At 38.2% G+C, this 26,663-nt stretch overlaps 2 protein-coding genes across 2 annotated transcripts in view; one reads left to right on the top strand and one right to left on the bottom strand.

The window, feature by feature from the left end:
• LOC129778871 (uncharacterized) overlaps positions 1-13,084 on the bottom strand; it is a 35,770-nt gene extending 22,686 nt beyond the window's left edge. The window contains exon 1 of the mRNA XM_055786023.1: positions 11,393-13,084. Within this exon, the coding sequence (XP_055641998.1) occupies positions 11,393-12,092 (700 nt within the window). The 5' untranslated portion in view covers positions 12,093-13,084. The remainder of the gene's footprint in view (positions 1-11,392) is intronic.
• Positions 13,085-21,700: 8,616 nt separating this feature from the next.
• LOC129777970 (uncharacterized) lies at positions 21,701-23,509 on the top strand. The gene is made up of 3 exons (XM_055784583.1): positions 21,701-21,853; positions 21,915-23,003; positions 23,062-23,509. The coding sequence occupies exons 1-3, from the start codon at positions 21,809-21,811 to the stop codon at positions 23,266-23,268; spliced, it is 1,341 nt and encodes a 446-aa protein (XP_055640558.1). The 5' UTR covers positions 21,701-21,808; the 3' UTR covers positions 23,269-23,509.
• The last annotated feature ends 3,154 nt before the right edge of the window (positions 23,510-26,663 follow it).

Genomic DNA, 26,663 nt, shown 5'->3' with positions numbered 1-26,663 from the left:
GTTCTACGATTCAAGATTATTGTTATATTGCTGGATATCCTTTATGTGTAGCAATCAGTGTATGTTGATTAAACATATTTTCATGCTAATGCGAATACTTGAATTTTTTTCGGCGAAATCTGAAATAATTCGTAATACACATAAATAAATTGATTGATTCTCATTTCTGAAGTAGCGTGTTATTGCTAATTGCGTATCTATTTTTTGCATCAGTCAGAGCGGGCTTTTGCGTACTTCCACATTTATTTATTTAATTACACTGATTCAACATCCCATTGAGAGATTAGATCTGACTTCCACATTAGAATGAATTACTCAAAATAAAGTGGAACCTAAACGATGGTCTGCCATCAACAGGAAGACCGCGAAGCATGTCCAGGGGGGATGCGAATGTTTTGTTCAAATTACAATGGTTCCGTTCATCGAATATCTCCTTTAAAAAATTTATATTCCACGTCGAAATTTGCGCACAATTTCGATTTTTTGAACATAGGGTTGAAATTACTCAAAATTACAATTTACATTATCATATGACCAATTTCAATTGTGACTGGTTTTGTTTTTAAATGGCGTCTTCAATGTCATTTGCCTTTTCCTTAGCAGTATCATTTTTTTTTCTTTTAAAAATCATATCTCGAAATACAGTCTGACTGAAATATGGTGTTGGATTATTTTTTTTGGAAATTCAATGAACTCTCTAAAAAAAATTACATATTAACAACTCTGTTGAAAAAATCTTGATTGACAATTGCACTTAATTAACTGAGCCTGAAAAAAGTTCTGATCATTTCGGAAACACAGAAATCATTATTTGAGTAACTTATGGTTGAAATTATGTTGAAGTAGTTGTTTTTAAAGAGCAGAATAATTGTTTGCACAAGTGTCTTATGTCATCTGAATAATCTTATGTAGCAAAATCTTTGTTTGTTAAAAGTGAAAAGTGCTGATCTATCCTGATACACATTGCTGGCATTAAATACACATTTATTGCATCAATGGCAAAAGTGTCTCATATTCAACGGATAATAAAAATAGAATAATGTGTTGATTATACTACATATGATTTACTCTTGGAGACTGTTTCGAAAGATTTCACACGAAGACGAATTATAAGTTATAACTTTTATGCAAAAACATCACATTAAATTACATTGTTAAGTTAATACATAAGTAAAGTTCACAAAAAAATAATAAAAAAATGTTTATTTTTCTTCATCTTGCATTTATCACAGCTTTTTCAATGAAAAAGAATTCCGACCAGTACGACACCCATGCCCAAATTTAATACGACCGCGAAGAGTTAATGTTAAACATTTCTATGATCGACTCCGATGTTCTTCATTGCGCTTGCTGTTCAAAGAGAATGTACTCATCCGTGTTTAAACGACAATTGAATAGATTGAATCTGAATGAAAAATAGTTTCCTTGCAAATTTTCTTGAAAAAATTTGGGGTAAGCGTCCCGTTAACCTTGCAGATATACAGAATTCATCAAATTTGAAATTCCACGATAAGCAAACTAATTTGATTGAGTTCCAATATAATCGTTAAATGGTTACAAATTTATTATTCAAAGTATTTCCCATCGCTAGCCACAACTTATTCCCATCTTTCTGGCAATTCAAGGATCCTTTTGCGGAAACAATCGGCCGGTTTGTCGGCTAACCTCGAATCGATTCAATTTTTGACTTCTTCAAAATTGGAGAAGTGCAGGTCAACCAGGTCATGTTGCACCGATCGAAAAAGGTAGTAATCGAACGGAGCAATGTCTGGAGAATACGGCGGGTGGGATAGGACTTCCCATTTCAACGTTTCCAAGTATGTTTTGATCAATTTCGCGGCATGCTGCAGAGCATTGTCGTGCTGTAAAATAACTTTATCGTGTGTTTGCTCGTATAGTGGCCGTTTTTCCTTCAGTGCACGGCTCAAACGTATCAATTGTCTCAGTAAAGGTCCCCCGTAATGGTTTCATTCGGTTTAAGCAGCTCATGGTACACCACACCCAGCTGGTCCTACCAAATAGACACCATAACCTTCTGGCCGTGAATATTCTGCGCGGCCGTCGATGTTGATACATGGCCGGGGATCCATACGTTGCCCGACGTTTAGGATTGATGCAAAAAAAACTTTCTTTTATGCCGTTGGAACAGTTGTTCGCACGTGAAAAAACGGCGGTCGACGTCTCGTGACTGCAATTCATACGGCACCCAATGACCTATCTTTCGGATCATTCCCATTGGTTTTAAACGATCGGTATGGTTTGCTGTGCTACTCCAAGTGTATGTGCAAGTTCTTGTTGCGTTTGTGACGGAACTTGATCGAGTAAAGCCTCCAATTCTTCATCTTCAAACTTTTTGGCGGTTCGGAACCTTCTTCGTCTTCCAAGTCAAAATTATCACTTTTAAACCGTGCTAACCACGTCTGACACGTTCGCTCAGTTGGAGCATGGTCACCGTGAACTTCCACCAAAATACGATGACTTTTCGCAGCCTTTTTCGTCATATTGAAGTAATGAAGTAACACTCCCCACAAAAATACTCTCGTTGGTACGAAATTCGACATATTCGAAGTGGCAAAAGCTATGCTGTTTACGCTTCAACTTTTTGACATATACTGAAAAAGACGCGCAATGACAGCAAAACTCTGAAGGAAAGTCAAATTGAATTCATATATGTTGTAAAATTACATCATGATAAGCAATGTAAGTCCATTGCGTTGCGATTTGTGCTAACGAAATTGATCTTTATTCGATAATGAAAATTGATTTTCAGGTGAAATAACACATAAAGAAGGTAATAGATAGACTTAATTGCTTCACATTTCCGTATTTGTTGATAGTCATCGCGAATTCATTGATTTTCATTCTATTATGGAAGTGGTAGATAACAAAGTTCATCCGCCTCAGTCTTGAAAAAGACCGATTTGTAGATCAATCAACGAATAGTTCGGGGATTAAATACATAAACGTTCACTCAGTGAGGAAACCTCAATTTGGCGGGACGAAGTTCGCCGGGTCAGCCAGTTTCCAATATAATCATCGTATAGTTGTGACAAAGATTGGAACTGGCAACGAAAGATCAGTTCTGGAACCCTACCCATGTTCGAGAGGCTTTTTAACAAGAAGCGAACGAAGTTGGTTGGGATCATAGATTTGAAATTAGTGCTCATCTGAAGTTCCTTGCTAGAAACTAGAAAAGTTACAAGCTGATGAAATGAGGGGGTACAAAAAAGAGTTGTGTCATGGCGTACACGATTTCAGCCTTTCTGGTTATCTGAAACAAAAAAATCGAACAGATTCTGAACCAGTAAAGATGCCGCTATCGCATGAACCTCGGTACATTCTTGAATGCCTAAACTACAAAAAATATGAAGGAAAAAAATTGATTTTCTTTCAAACTTCTAGGCTAGAAGACTGCCTTATGGTAGCCAATTTAATTAGTACGAGTAACACTTATAAAAATTCTAATGATCCTGTCACAGCCCGAGAAATGAGGGCGAGATAAACCATTTTAGAAAGTCACTTGAAACCCCTAAACAATAACGAATGCTGATGGATATTCAACACCTATTTATTATTCACCCAAAACCCCTTAAACTGCACACACTTTGTACCGTCGCACCGGGTGGCGTTGGAAGCCTTTCTAGGGCTTAAATTACCCCGACAATGTATCCGCCGGCGAGAAGCCGTTAACCTGATTTTATGGCTCAGTCTGTGTGATCCTCATTGTTGCTGCTGCTGCGGCTGGCAATCGGATTTCCTCATTCCCCGGTTAGTAGTGACAATGGAGAGGGGACTCAGAAATTCCTTTCTAACCAACCAACCAACCAGTCAGACGAGCATCGACTTTATGATTGAAGAAGCGTCAGGGCGACAGGTAACCGATCTTCGGTCTTTGCTCAGGTGAACTCAGGCGAACGTGTGCTTCTTTTTCTTGTTGTTGTTGTTGCTCGAACGTATTGTGTAGAGCCTATCGGCCGGCTTCTCACGGTTTGGCTTTCCCAATCTGTTCTCTTTTTTCGAAAGATACTATGCGGGAAGATCTCCCTACATTCCAGGGGAGAAAATATGACTCGTTTCACATTTCGCACGCTTTTACCGACAAATGTCATATCATTTGTGTGGTGTGGGTGAATTAGTTTGAAAGTTTCGGGGATTCTCACATTTTTTTTTTCATTGATCAAATGCTGACGAATTAAGATAAAAAACTGGAGTGTGGTATTACTGTTAGATTTATAAATATAACGCGAGAATTCTGCGAGAACAATGATTTTGTGTCCATAGATTTTTTGGGTATACCAGATACCAGTTACGATGCTTCCGAGGGAAATTGATGTCTTCTGCCGGAAGTGCAGCGCACAGTAATTAATTTAACTGTTTTTTCTGAGCGCTCACGCAATCCAACGAAACAAGAATGCGCGGTTTAGTGCGAACAGCTCGTGAAATAAAAACGCAATCATGATCCCAGCACACCACTTCTAATGCTTCTGGAGGGCCGTTATGTGAACCAGCAGCAGCTTTCGTTTGCTGAAATTCTTTTCCTACTTTGGAAACATGGGTGGAAAACTGGACTCTAGTTGGCAGAACTGCTTGAGTGGAGCTAATGTTAGATTATGCTTCGAAGGTGCGAATTACGACCCGGGAAAACTGGTTACTTTAACCAGGTTTGTGGAATTTGGGTGACCTTATTCAGACAAAAAGTGGTTGTCTGTGTTTTATAAGTTAGACATTATTCAAGTTGGCTCGGAAATTGGCGTAATGTAGTAAACTAAAAGCTTTGAAGTGTTGTCTAGCTCCGAGCACTATATCTAGTATGTATTTCCTGTTTATAATTTTTTTCGACGGAAATTGTCGCAAGAGGCTGAACTCGAGATTCAAACAAGCAGACTAAAAATAATCGTTTCATAATTGACCTTATCATTTCCCCAATCTAATATATCTTTTTGCATTTGTGACAATCACATCCTGCTTCATCTGATTCAACTGATTCATCTGAGGAGGGAGCGAATTCATACGTCTAGACATACCCACGAAGCACAGCGTCCGCTAGTTTTCGTAGCATATATGTGCGAACGTGACTCAACTGTAGGCTGCTGTGGCTCGAAAAAAAAACACGTTCAAACCGGTTCCCACAGCGTATTGCTCCATGAATGCGAGAGACCACCTCCACAATCGCTACGGAAATGATGACATTGAAAAAGTGCAACCAACTTTACCTCGGCTGACTTCTTGTGTTTCCCGTTTGAAAAAAGAGAGAAAATTTGTTATTTGCCCGAATGGCCGTGTTGGGAAAGCCGTGAGGATATATCTTTCGGTTTGTGTTGAGGCGACCCATTGCGAGGAATTTTGAGCCATAAATTGTAGGTTTAGCACGACCGAGAGGTGGCAATTTGCTGAGCATTATACGTTTGGGCTCCCGGGTAGTTTTGAACAAAATATGCTTGAATTTCGGGTTGAATAAAAGAAGCAAAACAATACAAAGGCCAAGGTGAAAAACTTTTGTTATTCACTGCATGACGTTAATTGTGTATTTTTGTTGATAGCTCGATGATCGAAAATGTTAGAACATCGAATAAATATGCCGTATATTGTCGTTCTCATAATACATAGGCAAAGTAGAACAACACACCTTCAAAGGCAAAGACCCGTTGCTTTATATTTAGGGCAGATTTTTTTTAGAGAAGCTGTAGAAACATATTTTGTTAGACCTTAAATACGTCAGGAGCATAGAATCATCTTATATTTAAAAAAAAATAAACTTTATCATATACTGCACAAACGCAAATAGTCATTTGTTTATGACAAACATATTTTAGTGAGGTATGGGAATCAAACCTTGATGCAGGCTGAAGTTTCAACTTCTACATTCAACGTCAACATTAGAACGTTCTCATTGTGATTTTGACGACACTACGTCCAACCGGAGTATATGGGGATGAAATAAAAACCTAAACACAGAACATGCAGGAAAAAAATGAAAGATTTTGAATGCTTATAACTCCAACATTTCTTAATAGATCGGAAAGATGTTTACATCAATTGATGGGAAATATTTCTATGCATCTGTCACAATTAATAAAATGTTATTTTTCATGAGATAAACGATTGAATAACTGTAAAATGTCAAGCGTTGTCTAAACGCCCTAACCGTCAAGTTTTGATTGACCCGATTTATGGTTTCCCCAACACAGACTTCAAAATGAATGTATCTGTGGGAATCCGCTTTGCAAATATACATGCAAGTAGGGAGTATTTTTGTTCCCACCGAGCTGTGTTTCCCTATCACGGGCTTCTAAATCAATGTGCCTGGAGAATCCGCCGACCGGAATATGTCTCCCTAAAACGAATTTAAAAAGCTTGGGAAAATCATTATTTCAGATACTAGAGGTGAAATAACTTTCGCGGTTTGAGAACTATGTAAACTTAAGAGATGCAATAATTTCCGAGGGAAATGTAAAATACAATGATTGTTTGACAATTCTTCCGTTCACATATTTTGGTAGTACTAGACATCATATGAAACGTAAAAGGACGGTAATCAAATTTACTTGTAACGAAGAACATAATCTATTACAATGCATGAATTGACATGGCAACTGTTCAAACTTTTTACTTACAAAGCAATTGAATTTGAGAATTGTTTCATTCAATCGATAATTTAATCAATACAATACAATTGCTTACTCAACGGTAGCCCCACGTCAAGCTTGTGGTTATGTCAAAGATATAACCCACCTATTTTTTGACGTGGGACTACGTCTAACCGGAGTATATAGTGGGTGAAATGAAAACCTAAACACAGAACATGCAGGAAAAAATGAAAGATTCCGAATTTCTTAAAGGATCGGAAAGATGTTTGCATCAATTGATAGGGTATATTTCTACGCTTCTATCGTAATCAATAAAATATCATTTTTCATTAGATAAAGAATTTAATTACTGTAAAACGTTAAGCGTTATCTAAACGCCCTAACTGCCTCGTTTTGATTGGCCCGATTTACGGTTTCCCCAACACAGTCATCTAAATCAAGCAGCCTTTGCGAAATCGGCATTGCAAACACATGAAAGTATGGGGACTTTTGTTCTTTCCGAAATGTGTTCCCTAATACAAATATCAAAACCAAGCAGCGTTGGACAAATCGGCATTGCAAATACGTGAAAGTCGGGGGTATTTTTGTTTCGACTAAATGTGTTTCACTAACACCGACTTCCAATCCATGGAGCGTGTGGAAATTGGCATTGCAAATTCATGAAAGTCGGGGGCATTTTTGTTCCGACTGAAATGTGTTTGCTTAACACAGACTTCAAAATCAATATGTCTGGTGAAATTAGCTTTGCAAATGAATGCAAAATGCGAGTTCTTTTATACTAGCTTGTTTTTGTACAAACTAGAATATGTTTCCTTACCACGGTCTCCTGAACATCGGAACCTGGGAAAATGGTGCAGACACTAGAGGTGAATGAACTTATAAGTTTAAAGCCTCAATAGTATAAAAAGGAGGAGTTGTTGATTCATGCAAGCCGGGGATACTTCTGCACCCGGTTACGGACACAACGCTATGGCTCGATTATTCAAGATTGCATTGAACGATATGCCTTCATATCTTTTGCTCACTTAATTTCTACGCATACCATTTGATGATTAGTCAAAATGTTGATAACCATTTTCTGCGATAACGCCTATTTATTAAACAATATGCGTTCGACGTACATGTCAAAATCGAAACTGAGTGTCTGAAGTTCATCAAATCAAGTAAATTCGCGGTTCAAAAAGTACGTACACTGGAGAAATGCAAACTTAATCAAAAATTTAATCAATACAAACAAATGATTACTAAGCTAAGGTAGTCCCACGTAAACTTTGCGGTTATATCGTAGATATAACTCACCCATTTTTCATGCGTACAATTCCAAGCTAACATTTCGTCTGGGGGAATTTAAGGAATGATACATACAAACATTTTCCATATATATATACAAACATTTTAAAACTCTTAAATACAGGTGCTTTTATTCGTGCATTTGACACATTTGACAATAAAAGGTATATTTTCTGCCAAGAATATTTTTTCTGCCAACGCTAGTTTGGGTGTAGGATCCTCAAGAAGAAGCTTTGATATCAACTGTACAACAAAACATCGAAACTAAACATAAGTCAAAGAAGCGAAAGTCCTTGATTCCGGCAATGAGAATGTGACATTTTTTTCCAACACAAATATTTTAAACACAAATTTCTGCATTACTCGAGAACTAATCAAGCTAATGAAACCAAATTTGGCATGGTGAGGTTTTGGGGTGCATTAAATGTTTTTACGGTGGTTAGACACTCCACCCTCCTCTCTAAACGGGAGCTGCCATACAAACGAAACAAAAATTACAAATGAAGCATAAATTTTTGCAAAACTCAAAAACTAATCAAGCAAACGGAACCAAATTTGCCATGTGGAGGTTTAAGGGGAAGAGAAACATTTCTAAGGTGGTTCAGCACTTCCCACTTCTCTAAGGGGGGGTTGTCATAGAAATGAGACATAAATTTCTGCATAACTCGAGAAATAATCAAGCAAATGGAACCAAATTTGGCATATGAAGGTTTTATGGAGCAATAATGTTTTATGGTGGTTTGAGACTCCTTTCTCATTCTGAAGAGGGGGAAGGGAGGGTGCTGAACAACTTGAGAACTAATCAAACAAATGGAATTAAACTTAGCATATAGAGGTTTTAGGGATCGATAAACGTTTCTATGGTGGTTCGACACTCCTCCATCCTCTCTAAGGGGAGGCTACCATACAAATAAAACACAAATTTCTGTATAGGTTAATGCCGAAGTAGGTTAATGTTTTGGGACCCCTTGAAGAGCAACACGTGATAAGGTATATAAGTTTTATAAAACATAGCATTCATTGTAAGTCGTATCCAATGGTGGCTCGTTTTGCCGTCAAACAACAAAATAATTTCGAATGCAAATTAATCACTGAAATCAAACAGAATATCTTTTTACCCCTTCTAGAATATATGAACAGTCGTTCAATCTGATGATTTGTCGAAGATACCAGTTCGGATAAAATAAATTTCAAGGGAAATTCCTTCCAAGGCTTCCGAGTTTCTGTTCTTCTTTATTATTTTCAACGTTTCACAGATTCATGCAAAACAGGGTTTCTCGAATAGTTTCATTTGTTCCAAGAATAGGTCAAGAAGTATCAATTGGTTTTTAGTTAAATTATTGAAATATAAGCACTGGTTCATTTCACCACCCCAGTTCATTGTACCAGCATTTCCCCTACGTCATGTATACAATCCCGGGTTGCCTCCACAACAAAAAAGAGGACTCATAACAGGACATACAAGGTTTATTCTGGTTCACATTGTAATGTAATACGAAACGCATTAAACTTTCTATTGTGTTTTGTGTCTATGTCGCTTTGTTTGTGTTATTAATGTTATTTTTAAGTTCGGGAAAAAGTGAAATTTTAGTTTGAAAGTTTATGAAAGTTTTTTAAATTTTTTTTTCTAATTTTACATGGTATATTTGTTGCTCTTTCACGTTTTTCCAAATAATCTCAATTCTAATCAGAAGATGTAGCATTTATAATGTAGCTTAATCATAACGTAGCATTCGGACAAATGATTCATTGAGTTTACTGACATTTTTCGTTTTATTGATCGGAATTTTCACTACAAAATGACGATAAGTATACTGTTGGCCCTGGAGAAGCTGCAGAGTATAATGCATCGCACGCACTACGGAGTGGTTTTATCTGACGAAAATATTAACAAATCTAGAGCGTGCATCAAAGCACCGAACATTTTGATATTTTCCCGAGATCCATCCCTTCCACCCCTGATCGCAATTGAATATCCCGCGTTCTTTGAATGACATGCCAAAACTGGTCCAAATGGTCAAACAAATTGTGAATTGTGGAGTCCGTTTCCAATATTCATTTCAACCGGAACCGGAAAGGTTGGTGTATTGATTTTTGATTCAAGATTTAAATTTGGCTTGGTCGCTCCTTTGTCAATCATACTGCAGAGTTTTTTGAAAATATCGTACATATTTCCAGAACTGACCATTTATTCTCACTGCACCGTCATATGAAAAAGCAGAACAACGTGATCTGAATTCATTACTTTGTACAGTTTCCTGAAAGAACTCGTTTTCATAAATAACCGTCTACAACCCAACCCCGCCTTTAGACGGGTTTCACGGATTTTCTTTTTGAAAAGGATTTCAGACATCATTTTCAATGTTCACCCCCACTAGAACACTTTAGAATATTTTCATCTATCACACATACACATTGATTTTATGCTGACTGCTTTCTGCTAGGAGTATTTTATATTGAAAGTCGGAAATTCGATATAAAAGTGGAATGGGTTTTTTGGACGAATAAAAAATTTGGGTCTTAGAGGGTTAAGGTAGTTAACAATTTTGATGACCGGATCGAATATTTTTAGCAATGGTTCCGGAAGACGACGACGATATTGAATTATAGAGGCTTTAAAATTTTCAGTTCATTCACCTCTAAGAGGTTCCCAAGTAAGTTATTTGAAATAGCATATTGACGAATCTTAAAATAAACACGTTTGGCAGCTGCAAAGCTTCAACAATCAATATAACGTTGCACAACACACAATCCGGCTGGGGTATATATTTAATGAATTTTTCGAAAAATTTCTGATCCCATATTCAGCGAAAGCAAAAAATATTCCCGCAGCCGTGGACCTTCTGTTTGGAACCACTGTCGTAAACAGTTCTCCTTATTAAGAAATTTACGAACTTTGCAATGCCGTGCGGGTGGCAAGCTGTTGACAGGTGTATGAGGCTTGCACAATTCATTCGTACAACCCAAAACAGTAGTAGCCAGTCAAACAGAACGTGACGGAATCTGGCTCTTTGTGCCAATTGTCAATGCATTGTTTTCGGCAAGTCTCTGTCAGCGCATAATGATGTAACATCCATAACTAATTTGATTGTAGTGCGTTGCAAACCTGTCACCCACTTTGCGTCTATTTTCAATCAAGCATTTCGACCAAAAGTAGACTATTCTTTCCAGCGTCAATCAGGGACGTGATGATTTATTAGTTCCGCCACCCTCGAGGTTATGGCAGTGTGTATGCTAATGGCACTGAGGCAATTACTTGAATACGACTCTAGGCGCAAAGCTTTCAACACCACCCGACTCGATCAGACGGAAGTAATCAGCATTCCATTAGAAGAAGGATGAGAAACGAACCCAGAGGGAACTTTGCAAAGTTCTACTTTCGAGTGATGGATGGCGAGACCATTTAAAGACCCCCTTGAAACCGCCCCATGAGTTGCGATTGACGCTACTTCCCTGATTATGACTATGCATACACATTAGAAAGCAACCGGATGAAATGGACTCAAAATACTTACGATTTTTCACTGTATACGCTTCACCAACACCGTTAATTGCCTGTCGACTACCAACGCCAACACTGTTCAACGTGGTAGTGCTACCGGCACGTGACCGCCAGCCGCCTTCCGCTGTACCATTGGATTTGCCACCGATCGTTCCGTACACACTATTGGAGCTTCCACTGCCGGATCCTTCCAGCTGCCGAGCGTACGAATTATCAGCGTAGGCATGGAAGCAACAGCGGACCAAAGCGTTGGCAGCGGCTTCCCTTTTGCAAATGAATGTATGACATTCGAGCACTTTGATTCCCGTGGTCCGCCGCAAGATAGCCGCGAAAATTGGCGGATGCTGGGCTCGGGGTGTCCTTGCGAAGGGTGAATCCAGTGGAAGAAATTTCGGCTCCGGATTATTGTTACCCCGCTCCGGTATCAAAACCTGCCTCACAGCGGCACAATAATGCAATGAATCAATCGGAAAAAATCGGGTGACCTGTTTCCGATTTTCATCCACATTCTCGAGCAGAATTCCGTTAGACCAAACGCTCAGCCAGGAATCAATACCTTTGGCACCGATAGCTCCTTCCGAAGGGTACAAACTTCTGAGTGGTTCCTGAATACCTTGGAGGCCATCCTTACTCTGCCGGGGAACGGCACTACCAAGATAGAGTACACGACAGCGACAAATAGGTGTCGAGTCTCCCATCTTTCGTTCTTTCATATGAGCGGTCAGAGTTCTGTTTCAAGGGGACCTCTTCTTCTTCGTGACTCTAACGAAACAAAACACGACACTCGTTATTTTTTCAACTTCCTTCAGCTCTACTGCAGCACAGTGCCTTTTTCTTACAGCTTGCAAGTTTTCTAGTATCGTAAAACCAGGCAACGTAATAATATCCGAAACTCCGAGAACGTTCCGCGAGAAGAAGAGAAAGAAAATCACACCATCACACCATAACAGATTCTCGTGTTCTCGGGTTCAGATCTCTCGTAATCCATGCGCGGTTTGAACACAAACACTCTTTCATATGCTTCACCCGTAAGTAAACACACTCACTTGGCTTCAGAGGCCCCTAAAGGCACCACATTCCGATCACGTATGTTTCGCGCTCTTTCCAACCTTCTGCCCGGATCAGAGGAAAAAACATGGGAGCGGAAAAAAGCTCGCGCTAGAAAAAGACGGGAAGCGAAATATTATAACCAACTCAAATATGGCTGAATGATTTTCCCCCGACTCAGGAATCTCTTTTCTCACACTTTCATGGATATCTCTTGCACGAAATTCAACCAGCCACTGCAATCGATAATCTTTGTTATCCCTTCACGATGAGTGCGATCGCGCCGTTTCAAGTCGAACCGATTTGTTAAAACTTCATCCCTCGTACAGAATCATTCGATATCTATATTATTCTTCACCAGGTTCAGCTGGCCCAATTCACAGTAGTTGCACCTCTTCCAGTACTCTGCGACACGTCGACAGTTTGTACTGAACCAACTCCTGTATACATGTACTATTGCGATCAATTTCGCCAAGAATTCACCAATTGCACCGAATTGATCAATCCGGTTCTGAACCACAATTCGGTCTTCACTTCATTGATATTTTTCAACCCCTTCCACTCTCTCTTTCTCTCAACCACGGGCAAAACACTACAAAGCTAAGAAGAAGGCGTTTCGCGAACGTCTCGTCGGATGACGTCTGAACACGGCGCAGGTTTACTGTGGAATGACTGCCGACGTGTATTTCTTCCTTTGCGCACCACCTCAGATTATGTCTTGCTGAGGGCACCCATACCACCACTGTAAGATACCTGGCCAAGAGAGAAAAAATACGAATCGCACCATAAACCAAGACACACCTGTGAACGTCAAGCAAAACAAGCCGCTGCAGACCGGCTTACGATCAACTGTGGCTTTTCTTGGAAATTCTCATTCTCCGCTCCATTCAGGTAAAAACGCTGAGGCGGTGTGTGAATGATCACGTTTCGCTAGGTGATGTTTGTGGCGGTCCGCATTGACAGGTGAATACAATGAACGCGTCTGAAGACCGACGGTAGAGCGCAAGCAGAAAGAGAAACAAGAACGAAAGACTTGTCGACTAAGCGATAAACCTGAAAGTTTCATTTCTTGTTGGTATGTTCACCTGCTTTGTGTTTTCAAGTTGAACTCGAAAGCTCTTCTAGGTTTGCGGAGCAGCTGAAAGCTTTATGTTGGCATGCTTTCTAGTTTCTCTTCCATAATGAAACGAGTATTGGTATTTACATTGCTCACAAGACTTATTAATTATTTATGGTTGAAGGCAAATCTGAAAAATGAAAATTGGATAACAATTTATTGTAGATGAATTTCGCAAAATCGAATTGTAGTTCTTCTGATGCATGTGGGTGTGTTCGGAAATAAAATGATGTTCACCAATAAACGTGTTTTGTTGTCGAGATAATTATTGGTGTCAACATAAACACATTTTAGATTGCGATGATTATTTGTTTTGCGATTGACAATAGAAACATTCCACCAATCACGAATATTCGAAGAATTTTTAAATTCCATATTTTTTATTTAGCTGAAACTTTGCCAAATTGTTTGGCACTAGGTACGATACCGTTTTACGGTATTAGTTTTTGACGTGGGACTACGTCTAACCGGAATATACGGGGGGCAAAATGAAAACCTAAACACAGGACATGCAGGAAAAAATGCAAGATTTCGAATGCTTATAACTCGAACATTTCTTACTGGATCGGAGAGATGTTTGCATCAATTGATAGGGAATATTTCTACGCGTCTATCACAATCAATAAAATGTTATTTTTCATTAGATAAACAATTGAACAACTGTAAAATGTTGAGCGTTATCTAAACGCCCAAACTGCCTCGTTTTGATTGGCCCGATTTACGGTATCCCCAACACGACCATCGAAACCAAGCAGCCTTGTGGAAATCGGCATTGCAAATACATGAAAGTATGAGAACTTTTGATCTCACTGAAATATGTTCCCTAACACGGACTTCAAAACCAAGAAGCATTGGAGAATTCGGCATTGCAAATACATGAAAGTAGGGGGAGCTTTTGTTCCCACCGAAATGTGTTCCCTAGCAGAGATTTCAAAACTAAGGTGCCTGAGGAAATTGGCATTGCAAATATATGTAAGTCGGGAACATTTTTGTTCCAACGAAAAAATGTTTCCTCAATACAGACTTCAAATCCATGCAGCGTGCGGAAATTGGCATTACAAATTCATGCAGGTCGGGGGTATTTTTGATCTATAGAAGTTGAAGTGGTTGATTCATGCGAGCCGGGGGGAACTTCTGCACCCGCATTTTTGTTTTGCACTCCGAAAAGCGTTTTTCTAACACGGATTACAAAAGCGGGTACGAACACAACGTTTTGGCTCGGTTATTCAAGATTGCATTGAAGGATATGCCTTCATATGTTCTGCTCACAGAATTTCTACGCATACCATTTGATGATTAGGCAAAATGTTGATAACTATTTGCTGCGATAACGCCTATTGATTAAACAATATGCGTTTCAGGTACATGTTCAAAACTGAGTGCCTGAAGTTCATCAAATCAAGCAAATTCGCAGTTCGAGAAGTACATACACTTGAGAGATGCAAACTTCAGGGGTAAAAGTAAAATAAATAATCGTTTGATAATTCTTCCGTTCACATTATTTGTTCTAGACACTATACCAAACGTAAAATGAATGTCATTGAATCTACTTGTAACGAAGAACATAATCTATCACAATGCATGAATCGACCTTACATAGCATTTGTTCAATCTTTTTACTCACAAAGTAAATATATTGAATTCAATTGATTTAGGAAATTGTTTCATTCAATCAAAAATTTAATCAATACAAACAAATGATTGTTAAGCTAAGATAGTCCCACGTCAATCTTGCGGTTATATCATAGATATAAGCACCAATTTTTTTGAATACGATTACGATCTAAGGCGAAGTTATCTATATATCTTCTTCTTCTTCAATGGCACTAACGTTCCTAGAGGAACTTCGCCGTCTCAACGTAGTATTACTTGCGTCATTTTCATTAGTACTTAGTTGAGATTTCTATGCCAAAATAACACGCCTTGAATGCATTCTGAGTGGCAAGCTCTAGAATACGCGTGATTTGAAGATATTGATAACAAATAACAAATTTTGGGCGGGACGAAGTCTGCCGGGTCAGCTAGTAAGAAAATGAATCTTCAGAATGGAATATATAGACGGATTTCACGCCAACTCGTCTATGGGATTGGCATGATTCTCTCAGAACGTAATGAAACTTTCTGGACGTGAAAACCTTACCTAATTAAGCAACTGGGCATACTTAGTTTTCCGAAAAAATATCTAGACTAACATATGGAAAGGGCTAAATATTTTTGACTATTTTTTTTATAATTTTTTTTTACTCGAAAATAGTAAGTCCTACAAAAAAGTGATCTATGGAAGAGTTTTAGGAAAATAATTTAATTTTCAGAAAAAATTTTTTTTTGAATCCTACACTGAAAAAAAAATCGATTCCAAAAACTAAAAGTCGATTTTTTTAAAAAAAGTCATCTCAGATTTTGATGAAATGGTAGATAAATGTGTGCCCTAGAACTCTTTCATACATCGCAGCTTGTGCATATTTAAGGCAAAAAAGTTTTTCTAGCAAAAACTTTTTCAAGATTTTCTCTTGATAATTTTCTATTTTTTTTTTGGGTGTACAGTTATAGAAAAAAAAACAATAACAGGTGAAAATGGATTTATGGTGACCCTCGGATGCTAGATGAAGATAATTTTTTTTTAGGACTTACCATTTTCGAGTGAAACAATTTTATAAAAAAATGATCAAAAATATTTAGCCCTTTCCATTAGTCAAGTTAGTCAAGATGAATTTTCGGAAAACTATGTATGCCAAGTTGCTTAACTAGGTGAGGTCTTCACGTCCAAAAATTTCCTTAAGTTCTAAGAGTGTCATGCCAACATCTGGTCGAGTTGGCGTGAAATCCGTCTATACTGAAATACATGTTTTTCCTAATTTTTCAAATTTATTTCCAACCCAATTTTTAACAGTGTATTGTGAGGCTATTGGCTATTCCACCGTTACTTAGCAACCAAATCAATAACTACCTAAAAAAGGCAACTTGAATTCTCGAATAACGAACAGTACATCACAAACGTTCCATGAGTTCACAAGTATTCTAGAACCGGTGACAGTTTTAAACAGAATAAGTTTCAAATGTCTTGGTACAGTGGCGTGATTAATTCAGTAATTGATTATATTAATTTAATTTTACGAATTCGATGAAGTAATATAAAACATGAAGCCAAGATATTCGGATCCAACTACCACAAAAAGTGAAAAATTACCAATCCTGTCCATGCTGCCTACGTAAGCATAGCCCATTTAAAAATTAATGGATCAATTTGCAACCAGCAGATATATCACAACAGAGGCTAAGGGAATAAACGATAAATATGGTGATTTCTATTATTAACGATTATCTTCTTCTTTAATCAAGACTACTTTTTCAGAAGGACCTATGTGAAAATAACTGTAGTATACTTAAAAATATTTTCTACAAGTTGTTGGAGACAATATGGGCTTTATTGTGTCAAAATTGTGTCAGATTTTCAAAAATGTAGTTTTTGAGATATTCCATTTTAAACTTTATTTTCAATTTTTTGGGGTTAAAAAAGGAAAAGAAAAAGGGTTTTTCGGTGTGCAATTTTCCTAGTACCGCAAATGTATAATCTATAACTATATAATCTATACCTATGTAATCTATAACTAATAATACCATTTCGAGGGGGTCTTCGTAGCCATTTGGTTACGCGTTCGCTTACCAAGCGATCGATCGTGAGTTCAAACTCAGGGCCCTCAATTGACCATCTTTGTGTTGTTATAGAATAACTACGTCCACGCAACCATCATCAGCGATGGAAATCGATCCACGGTCGAAATGAGATCGATTCATCCATACAATGCTCTGCTCTGCAAGACACATCGGGCTACTGTTCTATAAATAACTCAACAATGATCAATATCAACTGTCTTCGCTGTCCGGTCTGCTGAACAATGGAAGAACAGAAAGAATACCCTTACGCCTAAATGGCTACTACTGTGTGATTTACCATAATGTAATGGAACAGAATACTTAACGCCTAAATGGCTACTACTAACTACTGTGTAATTTACAATTTATAGAAACATAAACATATGTACATGTACACGATTAAAACCCGGCTCTGTTACAGCTAAAATGCTAATGAGCCTAATAATTAAATAAATGAGATAAAAAAAAAATACCATTTCGATAAAAATGAACCCGTTTGACGTTATAGTTTATTTTCTGAAATGATACCAGTTTTGCATAAGCCCTTTTCGAAAATTAGTCGTGATCGTATTTGAAAAAGTAATTCAATGGCATCGTACCTAATGCCGAACAAGTTGAAAAAGATTCAGCTAAACCAAACATATGAAATTAAAATGGTTTCACGTTGATTGATCTCAAAAAAACTTTTTATCTGGGTTTATTTTCAGAAAATCTGTATCGAAATCTATATCAACCCTTTGCAGTCGTTTGTCTGCTTTCAGCCACCACAGAAAAAAAGTATACTGTCGTTCTACGCATAGTTGTCCCATGTTCCAAAATCAGCAACTGAGAAAAACGCAATCGAAGTTTTCTAGCATATTTGTCTACCAGTAGTTTTAAGCATATCAATTCAGCAATACACCGGGTATTCATAATCTCACATAGTTATACATTGCTACTTTTTCAAGTAAAAATTAGCGAACGTTCGTGGCTTCTATTCCAGATCAATTAATTGATCAATCTTTTAATTGGCATTTGTCACTGCTAGAGTCGAATAAATCTTGAAGCCTTAACATTCTATGATAGAAAATAAACATCAATTTTTAATTTGCGATGACGTATGTACAATTCCGACATCTACGGTGGTGTAAGCAAATAACTCTGTCAGATTACCAAGCTCGAGAGCAGTTTCAAATTGTTTATTACTGTACAGAATTAATTATTTAATATTTTATTTATTTAATAATATAAATTCAGTTTATCCAAAATTTTCCTTTTTCCTTCACAATTTTCAAAATAAGAAATTGGTCTACAGTAGGATTGGGTCATCTTGTATCGTTATTTAGAAGATCAATCCTTTCCTCTCCGATTTCCGATTTTTTTTATCGATTCTTTGTACTTCAAAAAATCGCGAAAATCGATTCCTTCCGATCTAAAAAATTTTATGTAAATTTATTTTTCAGTGAACATTGACTATAAATTTCACCAAACCTTACCTGACAAATTCAATTCCCTTTCAAGGTTTTCAAATTAGTGATCGGAAAGTAGTATATTTAAACCATCACAGACGGTGAAAATTGTGACGAAATGGGATGGTGACGTGGCCGAAACCTTTTTACTAGAACTGGGATTACTACCAAGGTTTCGATTAAATTTCAGACGTATGATGACATGATTTATGTTGGATTTTTTGATATCGTTGTCAGTTGAGGTCTGGACGATTATCAGTTGTTGTATTACTAATAGTAATTTTCAATTAATTTATTTATTTCAATGATACCATGACGGTACAAGATGAATGCCCTGAAGGATACAATTTCTCCGGGCTTTCAATTTTTTCTCGACCTTCATGCTTAGAATCAATATAAAATGTGTTTGATGTTTGAAGAATACACTTACATAAATAACTAAATAAATTCGATTTTTGAAGAACGATTCTTTGGTTTCGATTTAATAAGTAAATCGATCCCTACGCCTTTTAGAAAATCGATTCAACAAGTTCTTTTTTTTTACAGAATTCTAATCTACAGAGAGAAAGGGATACAAAAAATAAAGCCAGTTCAAATCTGACAATCTTTACTCGGATGTTACGATCACAATTTGGCGATTCATTTTCATTTTCCACCTGAAAATCCATTATTTTTGGATGTCTATTGGAAGGATGCACACCTCGGTGACAGCGCGTTTGAACAGCCTCTCTGCGGTGCGGACTAGAACTACTCTGACGTGAGCGTCGCTCCCTGGGAACGTTTGTAAAATGTGTTCTAAGTTCCACTGTAGAGGTGGGAGGTTCTCTTGTTTGACCAATACCAAAACGTCTTCGATGGGATGGAGCTGCGTTTCAGTTTGCCGGTCGTTGATGGAGTACTCAAGTAATCGCGGGATCACCGGCGTCAAAAATCTTGGACGAATCGTATTAGCTCGTGGAATCGATTCAGTCGATTAGGGTTTACATTTGATATATCTGGTTCAGGAATAGAGAACATTGGCTCTCCTATTATGAATTGAAGCTCAATCGGACTTCATTTACTAGTGACGCATAGACGTCATAGTTTGAGTTTTTTAAAAACCGTAAAATCACTAAGCGGGAATACATCGAATCGGGATTAAAAAAAATGTCTTCGAATGAATGTCTCCAAATTGGATGAAACGTCGAGATCTGCTGGCATCCAGAAAATTCTTAGCGTCTCATCGACACTAGTAAATAGAGTCCGATGTGTTTGTTAATTTGCATAGGGTATTTTTTCGCGGGAATTGACATTTTGCAACAGAATCCATTTAGAATTTCAAACCAAAAATACAAAACAAGAAATCTAAAATGTTTTTTTTTCATCCAGCTTCCGAAAATTCTACCGAACATCCGATAGTTAAAGCCCGATCTTTTTTCTGAAAAAGGGTAAATTGTTCATAGTAAATCGGTTGCAGTCAAAATTGGTAATGTGATAATGACCAAGAGTTCAATAGTTTTGGTGAGCTACCACTTTGTGAACAAATTTAAAAAATAAGAGATGGTCAGGGCAGCGGCCGATCACTTTTGTGTGTAATTGTTTCAAAATAATACTCAGATCCAAAAACATGTTTTTTTTTCATTTCCTCTCCGCGAACTAGTCAACCAACCTACTATAAACAGTGGAGTGTAGAAAATGAACTTGACGACGAGACATGTAGCTTCCAGCGAAAAAAAACACCTCTATCGACAGAACATAAACCAAACGAGCATGCAAAACACAACACGTCTTCATAAAGTGCGCTCCGATTCAAGTGCACCAGATCAAGTTCAGCTAACGATAACAATTCAACCATGCCGCGCTGTTGACCCACCACAGTTAAGCGCTCAAATTAGTTGCACTTACTTTACGCTAACGAGCTAATTTGCTCCGTCGTTGAACACCGAAGCTAATGTAAAGCAAACCTCCCATAATGTTTGCAATTCATATAGTTCATGTTCGCGTCAACTGCGCAGAATTTGCGACTATAACAAAACTTATGAACGCGAGGAAATTGTGCGTGTGATGTGTTTGTGTTTTTGTTTTCAATTTGTTTGCGTTTAATGAACTTACAATCCTCAATCCAGAAAATGCTGTTCCAAACATACAAATTGTCAACGTTAACTGTAAAATTGAGTCGTTCATTTTTACAATGTGCTCCAATAAAGGATGAAAGCATATGTTCAAGCTGACATTATATCGCAATTTGTTTTGCAATTGTGTCCTTCAAGTATCTTAATAGATTGTTTGTTTAAAACACTTGTACCTTCGTAGGGTCTTGATCATATCAGTTGTTCCTGGATTTGTGCAAACAGATTTCAAACGATCGCCTCAAATTTTGTAATATTAAAAGCGTGAGAAGGGTTACCAAACTGTTATGTCATCACTTTTGAGGGAAGCAATTGCACGAAAACATGCCCCCAAAGAAGTGACGAATGTGTCGCGAATAGTACCCAGAGGTTTATGCGAGTGCTTGCGTGTCTGCATCAATGATTCATTTCGAGACGCATGGTGCAGTGTCGAGTGGCTGCAATTCATCTTCGGTCTGTGAAAGATACTCGGCAATGGGAGCAATAATAATTAACAATCCTGAAATGCCTCATAAAAAGTCCGAAGGCATGTTGCTCTGCAAAGTGTAACTGATCTACTATGTGACAACAATTTTGTGGCAGTCACAGTTTCAATGTGTTGCCCTTATTCTGAAAGTGCGTACATAATTGCATTGAGCCAAGAACTTACACAACTCAATATCATTGATTAAACGGTTTGGCGCTCTGCCCTCTGAGCTCAGAAGAGTGATACATTATTATCAACTTTTCTTCATGGGAAACTAACTTTTAAGTTTGTTTCTCATTACAGGTTTCGTATTTTTTTTTATTGGGAAACTCGGAGTTCTACATTTTTACTTGTAAGATGCTTTTTCCACAGTCATCTTTTTCGGTGAATGTATAGACACATGTTTTGTGTTATTCCCGTTCGGCTTCGTCGTAGGTGTATCGTCTCGCTGATAACTGTTATCTAGTGATGGGTAATTTATAGCTATCAGCATGATGAGACGGGAAATTCTGGTCCCACTGAACCTGCTCGACTTCCTATAGAAAAATCATCTAGCAGTTAGTCTATCAGGTTAAAGAAGAGGGAAAAGATGATTTTCTGGAAATCTGCTCTTCTATCGATCGCAGTGCTTTCGGTAGGGCCAATAAATCACAGACCAACTTGATAATATATTCACCCTACATTTGATATTTCAGAACACAGCGAAGGCCCAACTTCCCCACAAGGTTATCGAGATGAAGGATTCTCTTTTTCACGAAATACAATCGTTGGCAGAGGTGATTCCCGAGAATCGTTTTCCACATGCCAACACCCGTGAAAGCAATGTCGAGGTACATCGTTTGTTGGATGAATTTCTTTTCCTCAACCAGGAGAGCATTGGTTCAGTGCTACATGTGCTCAAGCTCGTAGATCACAATATGGAAAACGTGATTCAGGATTGCGAGCGAGTGCTCAACATGTGTTCGCTGGAAAGCACTAACGTGGTGTTCAATCATGTGACCAAACCGCTTCTTCTGAAGGTTAGGGATCTCTGTGAATTGGTCGCAACCAACCGAGCGGACGAAATTGAAATAAGCTTGGAGACAATAGAGCGTGAAGCTGCAACTTATCGACGGACGTTGGATCAAACGCTAAAGGATATCTCGTTGGTCTCTGGTCATCTTGAAAGCGACTTCTTTCAGGCAAACGCGCAACAGAGAGAAGACCTTATCTTGGGTAATTTGCAACAGGTGAATCAGACATTGTCAAAAGAGGTGGATCAATATTTCACCAACTTTTCAACTAACTGGATTGGAAAATATAAAAATCTTACAATGTTGATCCCGGAGGGCCTCTCAAGGGATCAGCCGGAGATAAATGCTTTGTATGATTTCATGGAGTTCTTGGACAACGAAACCAGTGTTCTCCAGGATGACCTTGTCGAGTTTATGGACTACTGGAGCTACCTGGTAGAGGAAACGCTGGAATCGGTAACAAATGGGACGGAGTTAATTGTGGATTTTCTGAGGGATTATCCTCTCGAAGAACTGTTGAGCGGTAAAACACCTTTAAACTGTGTAGCATTATACTACTCAAACTTTGAGCACATTATATTAAACATGTTGAATGAATTCTATCGTTGCGTGGAATATGAACTCGAGATGACTAAAGCTTTCGGTCAAATAACATCCGTGCTGGACCCGACCGATAAGGCGATCAACTTTATGTTAGATAGCTACATAACATGTGCCAAGCTTACTGGACACTTTGGGGACGATTTTGGTCTTGCTGATTGTTTGGAGGATGTAAGTAATTAGTACTGCTCTTGAAGGGTTCATTTTTAATTCTGCTTATTTCGAACAGCTTGGCGAATTACTCGACCAAACAAGAGAATTCGTGGAACACAAGACAAGCGAGATTTACTACCACGTGGAAGATGCAATGATTTTCAACGGTGTGATAATGGGAGCTTGCGTTCACATGAAAGCGCGGGACACAGCCCTGCAGATTGCTGGTAAAATGCAAAGTTTTGACAATTGTAGCAAGAGTTACAAGAAGGCGTCTGTTTAGACATATGTTGTAAGAAATCCTAGAAAAACTACTGATTGTATATAGATATGAAGAATAGTATATTAGTTTACAACTTATCAATCGAAATTAACAAAATCTTGATGGCAAAACACAAAAAAAAATCGGATCTTGTTAGAGGGAAATTATGCGTTTTATTTTTTACTATTTAATGCATCGGATAAACATTACTGGGCCTTTTGCTTATCGTTGTTTAAACCTGGCTTCTTACCATAGCCATTGCTTCTTCTTCTACAGTGTTCCTCAATCGGTCTTATCTCCGAAGAATTGAACGGATTCCACCGCTAGGGAACTACAGGAACGCTATTATTGCTGTACCACTGTTTAGTTGAATTTGAACACCACTAATCACGGATATTTTAACAAGATCAATGATCTGTATCTAACAACTTGACTATTAATCAATTCTGTGGAAAAAATATTATATCGAATTACCGAAAATCGTCTCTGACTTCGTTCAAACTTTCTTTATTCATTCCTATTCGATACTAAAGCTTGTACTCGAAAAAAAATGCAACACTTTAAAGGGCAAACACGAAATTATTGCGACACATTCAACAGGGCATAACTTTTTTACCATTGGGTAAAAATCAACCAAATTTTGCACACTTTTTCATTGATGTGTATTGTCTACATGCTGTCAAACTCGAAGTCGTGTTTTTCAATTCAACGAAAATGGAGGTGAACCAACGTGAGTCGAGAGAACAAATTCTTTCCAAAAACCTGGAATTTCCTGATCTGTCGCACCGGCAGTTGGGAAAAATGTTGAACATTCACCATTCAGCCGTCTCCAGAGTGTTGAAGCGGTTCCAGGAGCGGTTGACGTTGGACCACAGCAAAGGAGCTGGAAGAAAACCGGGACCGGAGAACAAAAAGACGGAGGGAAAGGTGAAGCGGATGATTAAAGCAAATCCCAACGTCTCAAGCCATGATTTGGCTAAAAAGATCGGCATGTCACAGAGCTACGTCCAGAATGCAAAGAAGAGAGCTGGACTACATACATACAAGGTACAGAACTTCCCAAACCGCGATGAGCGGCAACAATCGACGGCTAAAACTCGAGCACGGAAGCTCTACGAGAAGATGATGACAAAATATGGCTGCTGTGTGATGGACGACGAAACGTATATAAAAGCCGATTTTAAGCAAATTCCGGGGTTGGAGTTTTTCACCGGCAAGAGCAAGTTCGATGTGGACGACAAACTTAAGAAGAAGAAAATGTCGAAGTTCGCCTCCAAATATCTTGTTTGACGGGCCATCTGCTCTTGCGGACTGAGGAGTGAGCCTTTCGTGATAAAAGGCACAGTAAATGGCGAATTTTACAAATCTGAGTGCCTCAAGAAGCGCCTTTTGACGAAGCTCCGCTATTTTGGCCAGATTTGGCATCATGCCACTATTCTAAAAGTGTCCTGGAGTGGTATGAGGCCAATTCCGTCCATTTTGTTCCAAAGGACATGAACCCGCCAAACCGTCCGGAGCTGCGCCCGGTGGAGCAGTACTGGGCAATAATGAAGCGGGAACTACGGAAGAGTAACAAGACAGTCAAATACGAGAAGGACATATTAAGAAAATGGAAAAAAAACTTAGAACTGGTACCGGATGACACTGTAAAGACTTTGATGGAGGGCATCAAGCGAAAATGCGTTCAATTTTACACTCAAGGCTCCATCGATTAACTTTTCTTTTGATTTTTGAAGTAAATATATGTATAAAACTACCCTAAAACTTTGGTTTGATTCTAAACATTATAAGAAAATTGGCATGACATTTTCGGTGTCGCAATAATTTCGTGTTCGCCCTTTATTTTGTGTAAAACTTTTTATTGCACGGAGAAAAATTGATGATATTTGGGTAAAACTAGTTTAGAGTGTAATGTTTGCATGTGCAATTTTTTTTCACATTCTGTCAAGTGATTACCGAAATGGCTCCCAAGCAAGATGTGCTTCGATAAAAAATTATGGGTGCTGTCGTAGAAAGTCATAGCCAGTCCCATAAGTGGATCGCGAAACAGTTGGGAATCGACCATTCGACCGTGTCCTGTGTGGTAAACCCGTTCAAGAAGACCCCGACGACCCAGCAACGGAAGAAAAGCGTTCTGGAATTTTTCGTGGGCAGGCTCCGCCCGAATGTCACGAAGATGAAGGTCGATAAATTTGCCATGAAGTACTTGGTGTGACTGGCGATCTGTGGGTGCGACAAATTCAGCAAGTCACACATAACGATCGGATGAACTTCCTCCGGCCCCACGGAGGTGACACTCTGTTTTGGCCGGATCTCGTATCTCGTGCCATTACGTGAAACCGGTGAATTCTGGGCGATTATGAAGGAAAACAGGGAAGGTATTCAAAATCGACCAGATTAGAGGAAAGTGTGTAAGAAAGATGGCGCAAGTGTGCACAGGATTGGAAGGGTAACGTTAAGTCCAAGGTGTGGGCATTTTGCCTAGGGGAGGAGGTTGAATAATCCAACCTAGCAAAAACATAGCTAATATGTTTTTATTTATTCCTTGATAGTTTCATATATATCCGACATATAATAATTTTCTGAGTTTGGGGTGTTGCATTTTTATTTCGAGTACGGTTTTTGATTTCGCAAAACCTAACATTAAGAATTTTTGGTTGCTCGTTTTCGGCGAATTGTGTATGAATTTCCGACACGACTAGGAGACCCACCAGAAGGATATTTAGTGTGCGAAAATTTTTAAACTTTTAGTTTTTTTTTAAATTTGATTCACATTTCCTAGATGAAAAACCGGTGTTTTTAGGTTCTAATTTTACATTTTAAAAATATCAGCAAATTCAAGTGCTTCAACACGGAGTAGCCTACAGGTCAACGCGCAACCGAGGTAGAAAAGCTGTTTGAAGATCCTTCCGTATAATCTTCAGGGGCTTCAAAGAGATTACGATTTGTGAAAATCGCCGGGGTGAAATTGATCAAACGTAGGGTATGGTGGGGCTAGTTGGTCATAGGGGTAAGTTGGTCAGTGACGATATCTTGGAATCTCAGCGTCCAAAAAATTAGCGATCTATGGATGAAAAATAGCAAATTGCTGATACAATAAAATAAGCAAATTGGAACAACTTTTTATTAAGTAGGTTAAAAAAAACGGACATTGTTCCGATTTTGCCAAAAATGATTCACGGTTTGCGCATTAAAAAAAGTGTTCTAAAACTGGTTAATAACAATGAATAAAATCGACTCGAACGTAACACAAAAGTTTATTGTACGTATTAATTTTAAGTGTTAATGGAAATCGCTTTTAAAATTATTTTTATTGAATTTCCATGAATATTCTTTTTCATATATAGAGGGGCTAATTGGTCACACAAATTGCTCGTTTGAGAGCAACGCATATAAAATTTTGGGGTATGCCGTGT

This window comes from Toxorhynchites rutilus, chromosome 3 (assembly GCF_029784135.1).
Source record: "Toxorhynchites rutilus septentrionalis strain SRP chromosome 3, ASM2978413v1, whole genome shotgun sequence".
NCBI classification, from domain to species: Eukaryota; Metazoa; Arthropoda; class Insecta; order Diptera; family Culicidae; genus Toxorhynchites; species Toxorhynchites rutilus.
The sequence above is the reverse complement of the archived record's forward strand: the minus strand, read 5'-3'. Positions and strand labels throughout refer to the sequence as shown.

Bases quoted from the DNA above. Each gene is read 5' to 3' on its own strand.
- LOC129777970 (XM_055784583.1), top strand. From the start codon at position 21,809: ATGATTTTCTGGAAATCTGCTCTTCTATCGATCGCAGTGCTTTCG. The intron at 21,854-21,914 runs GTAGGGCCAATA...TTGATATTTCAG, and splicing joins TATCGATCGCAGTGCTTTCG to AACACAGCGAAGGCCCAACT. The intron at 23,004-23,061 runs GTAAGTAATTAG...TATTTCGAACAG, and splicing joins TTGCTGATTGTTTGGAGGAT to CTTGGCGAATTACTCGACCA.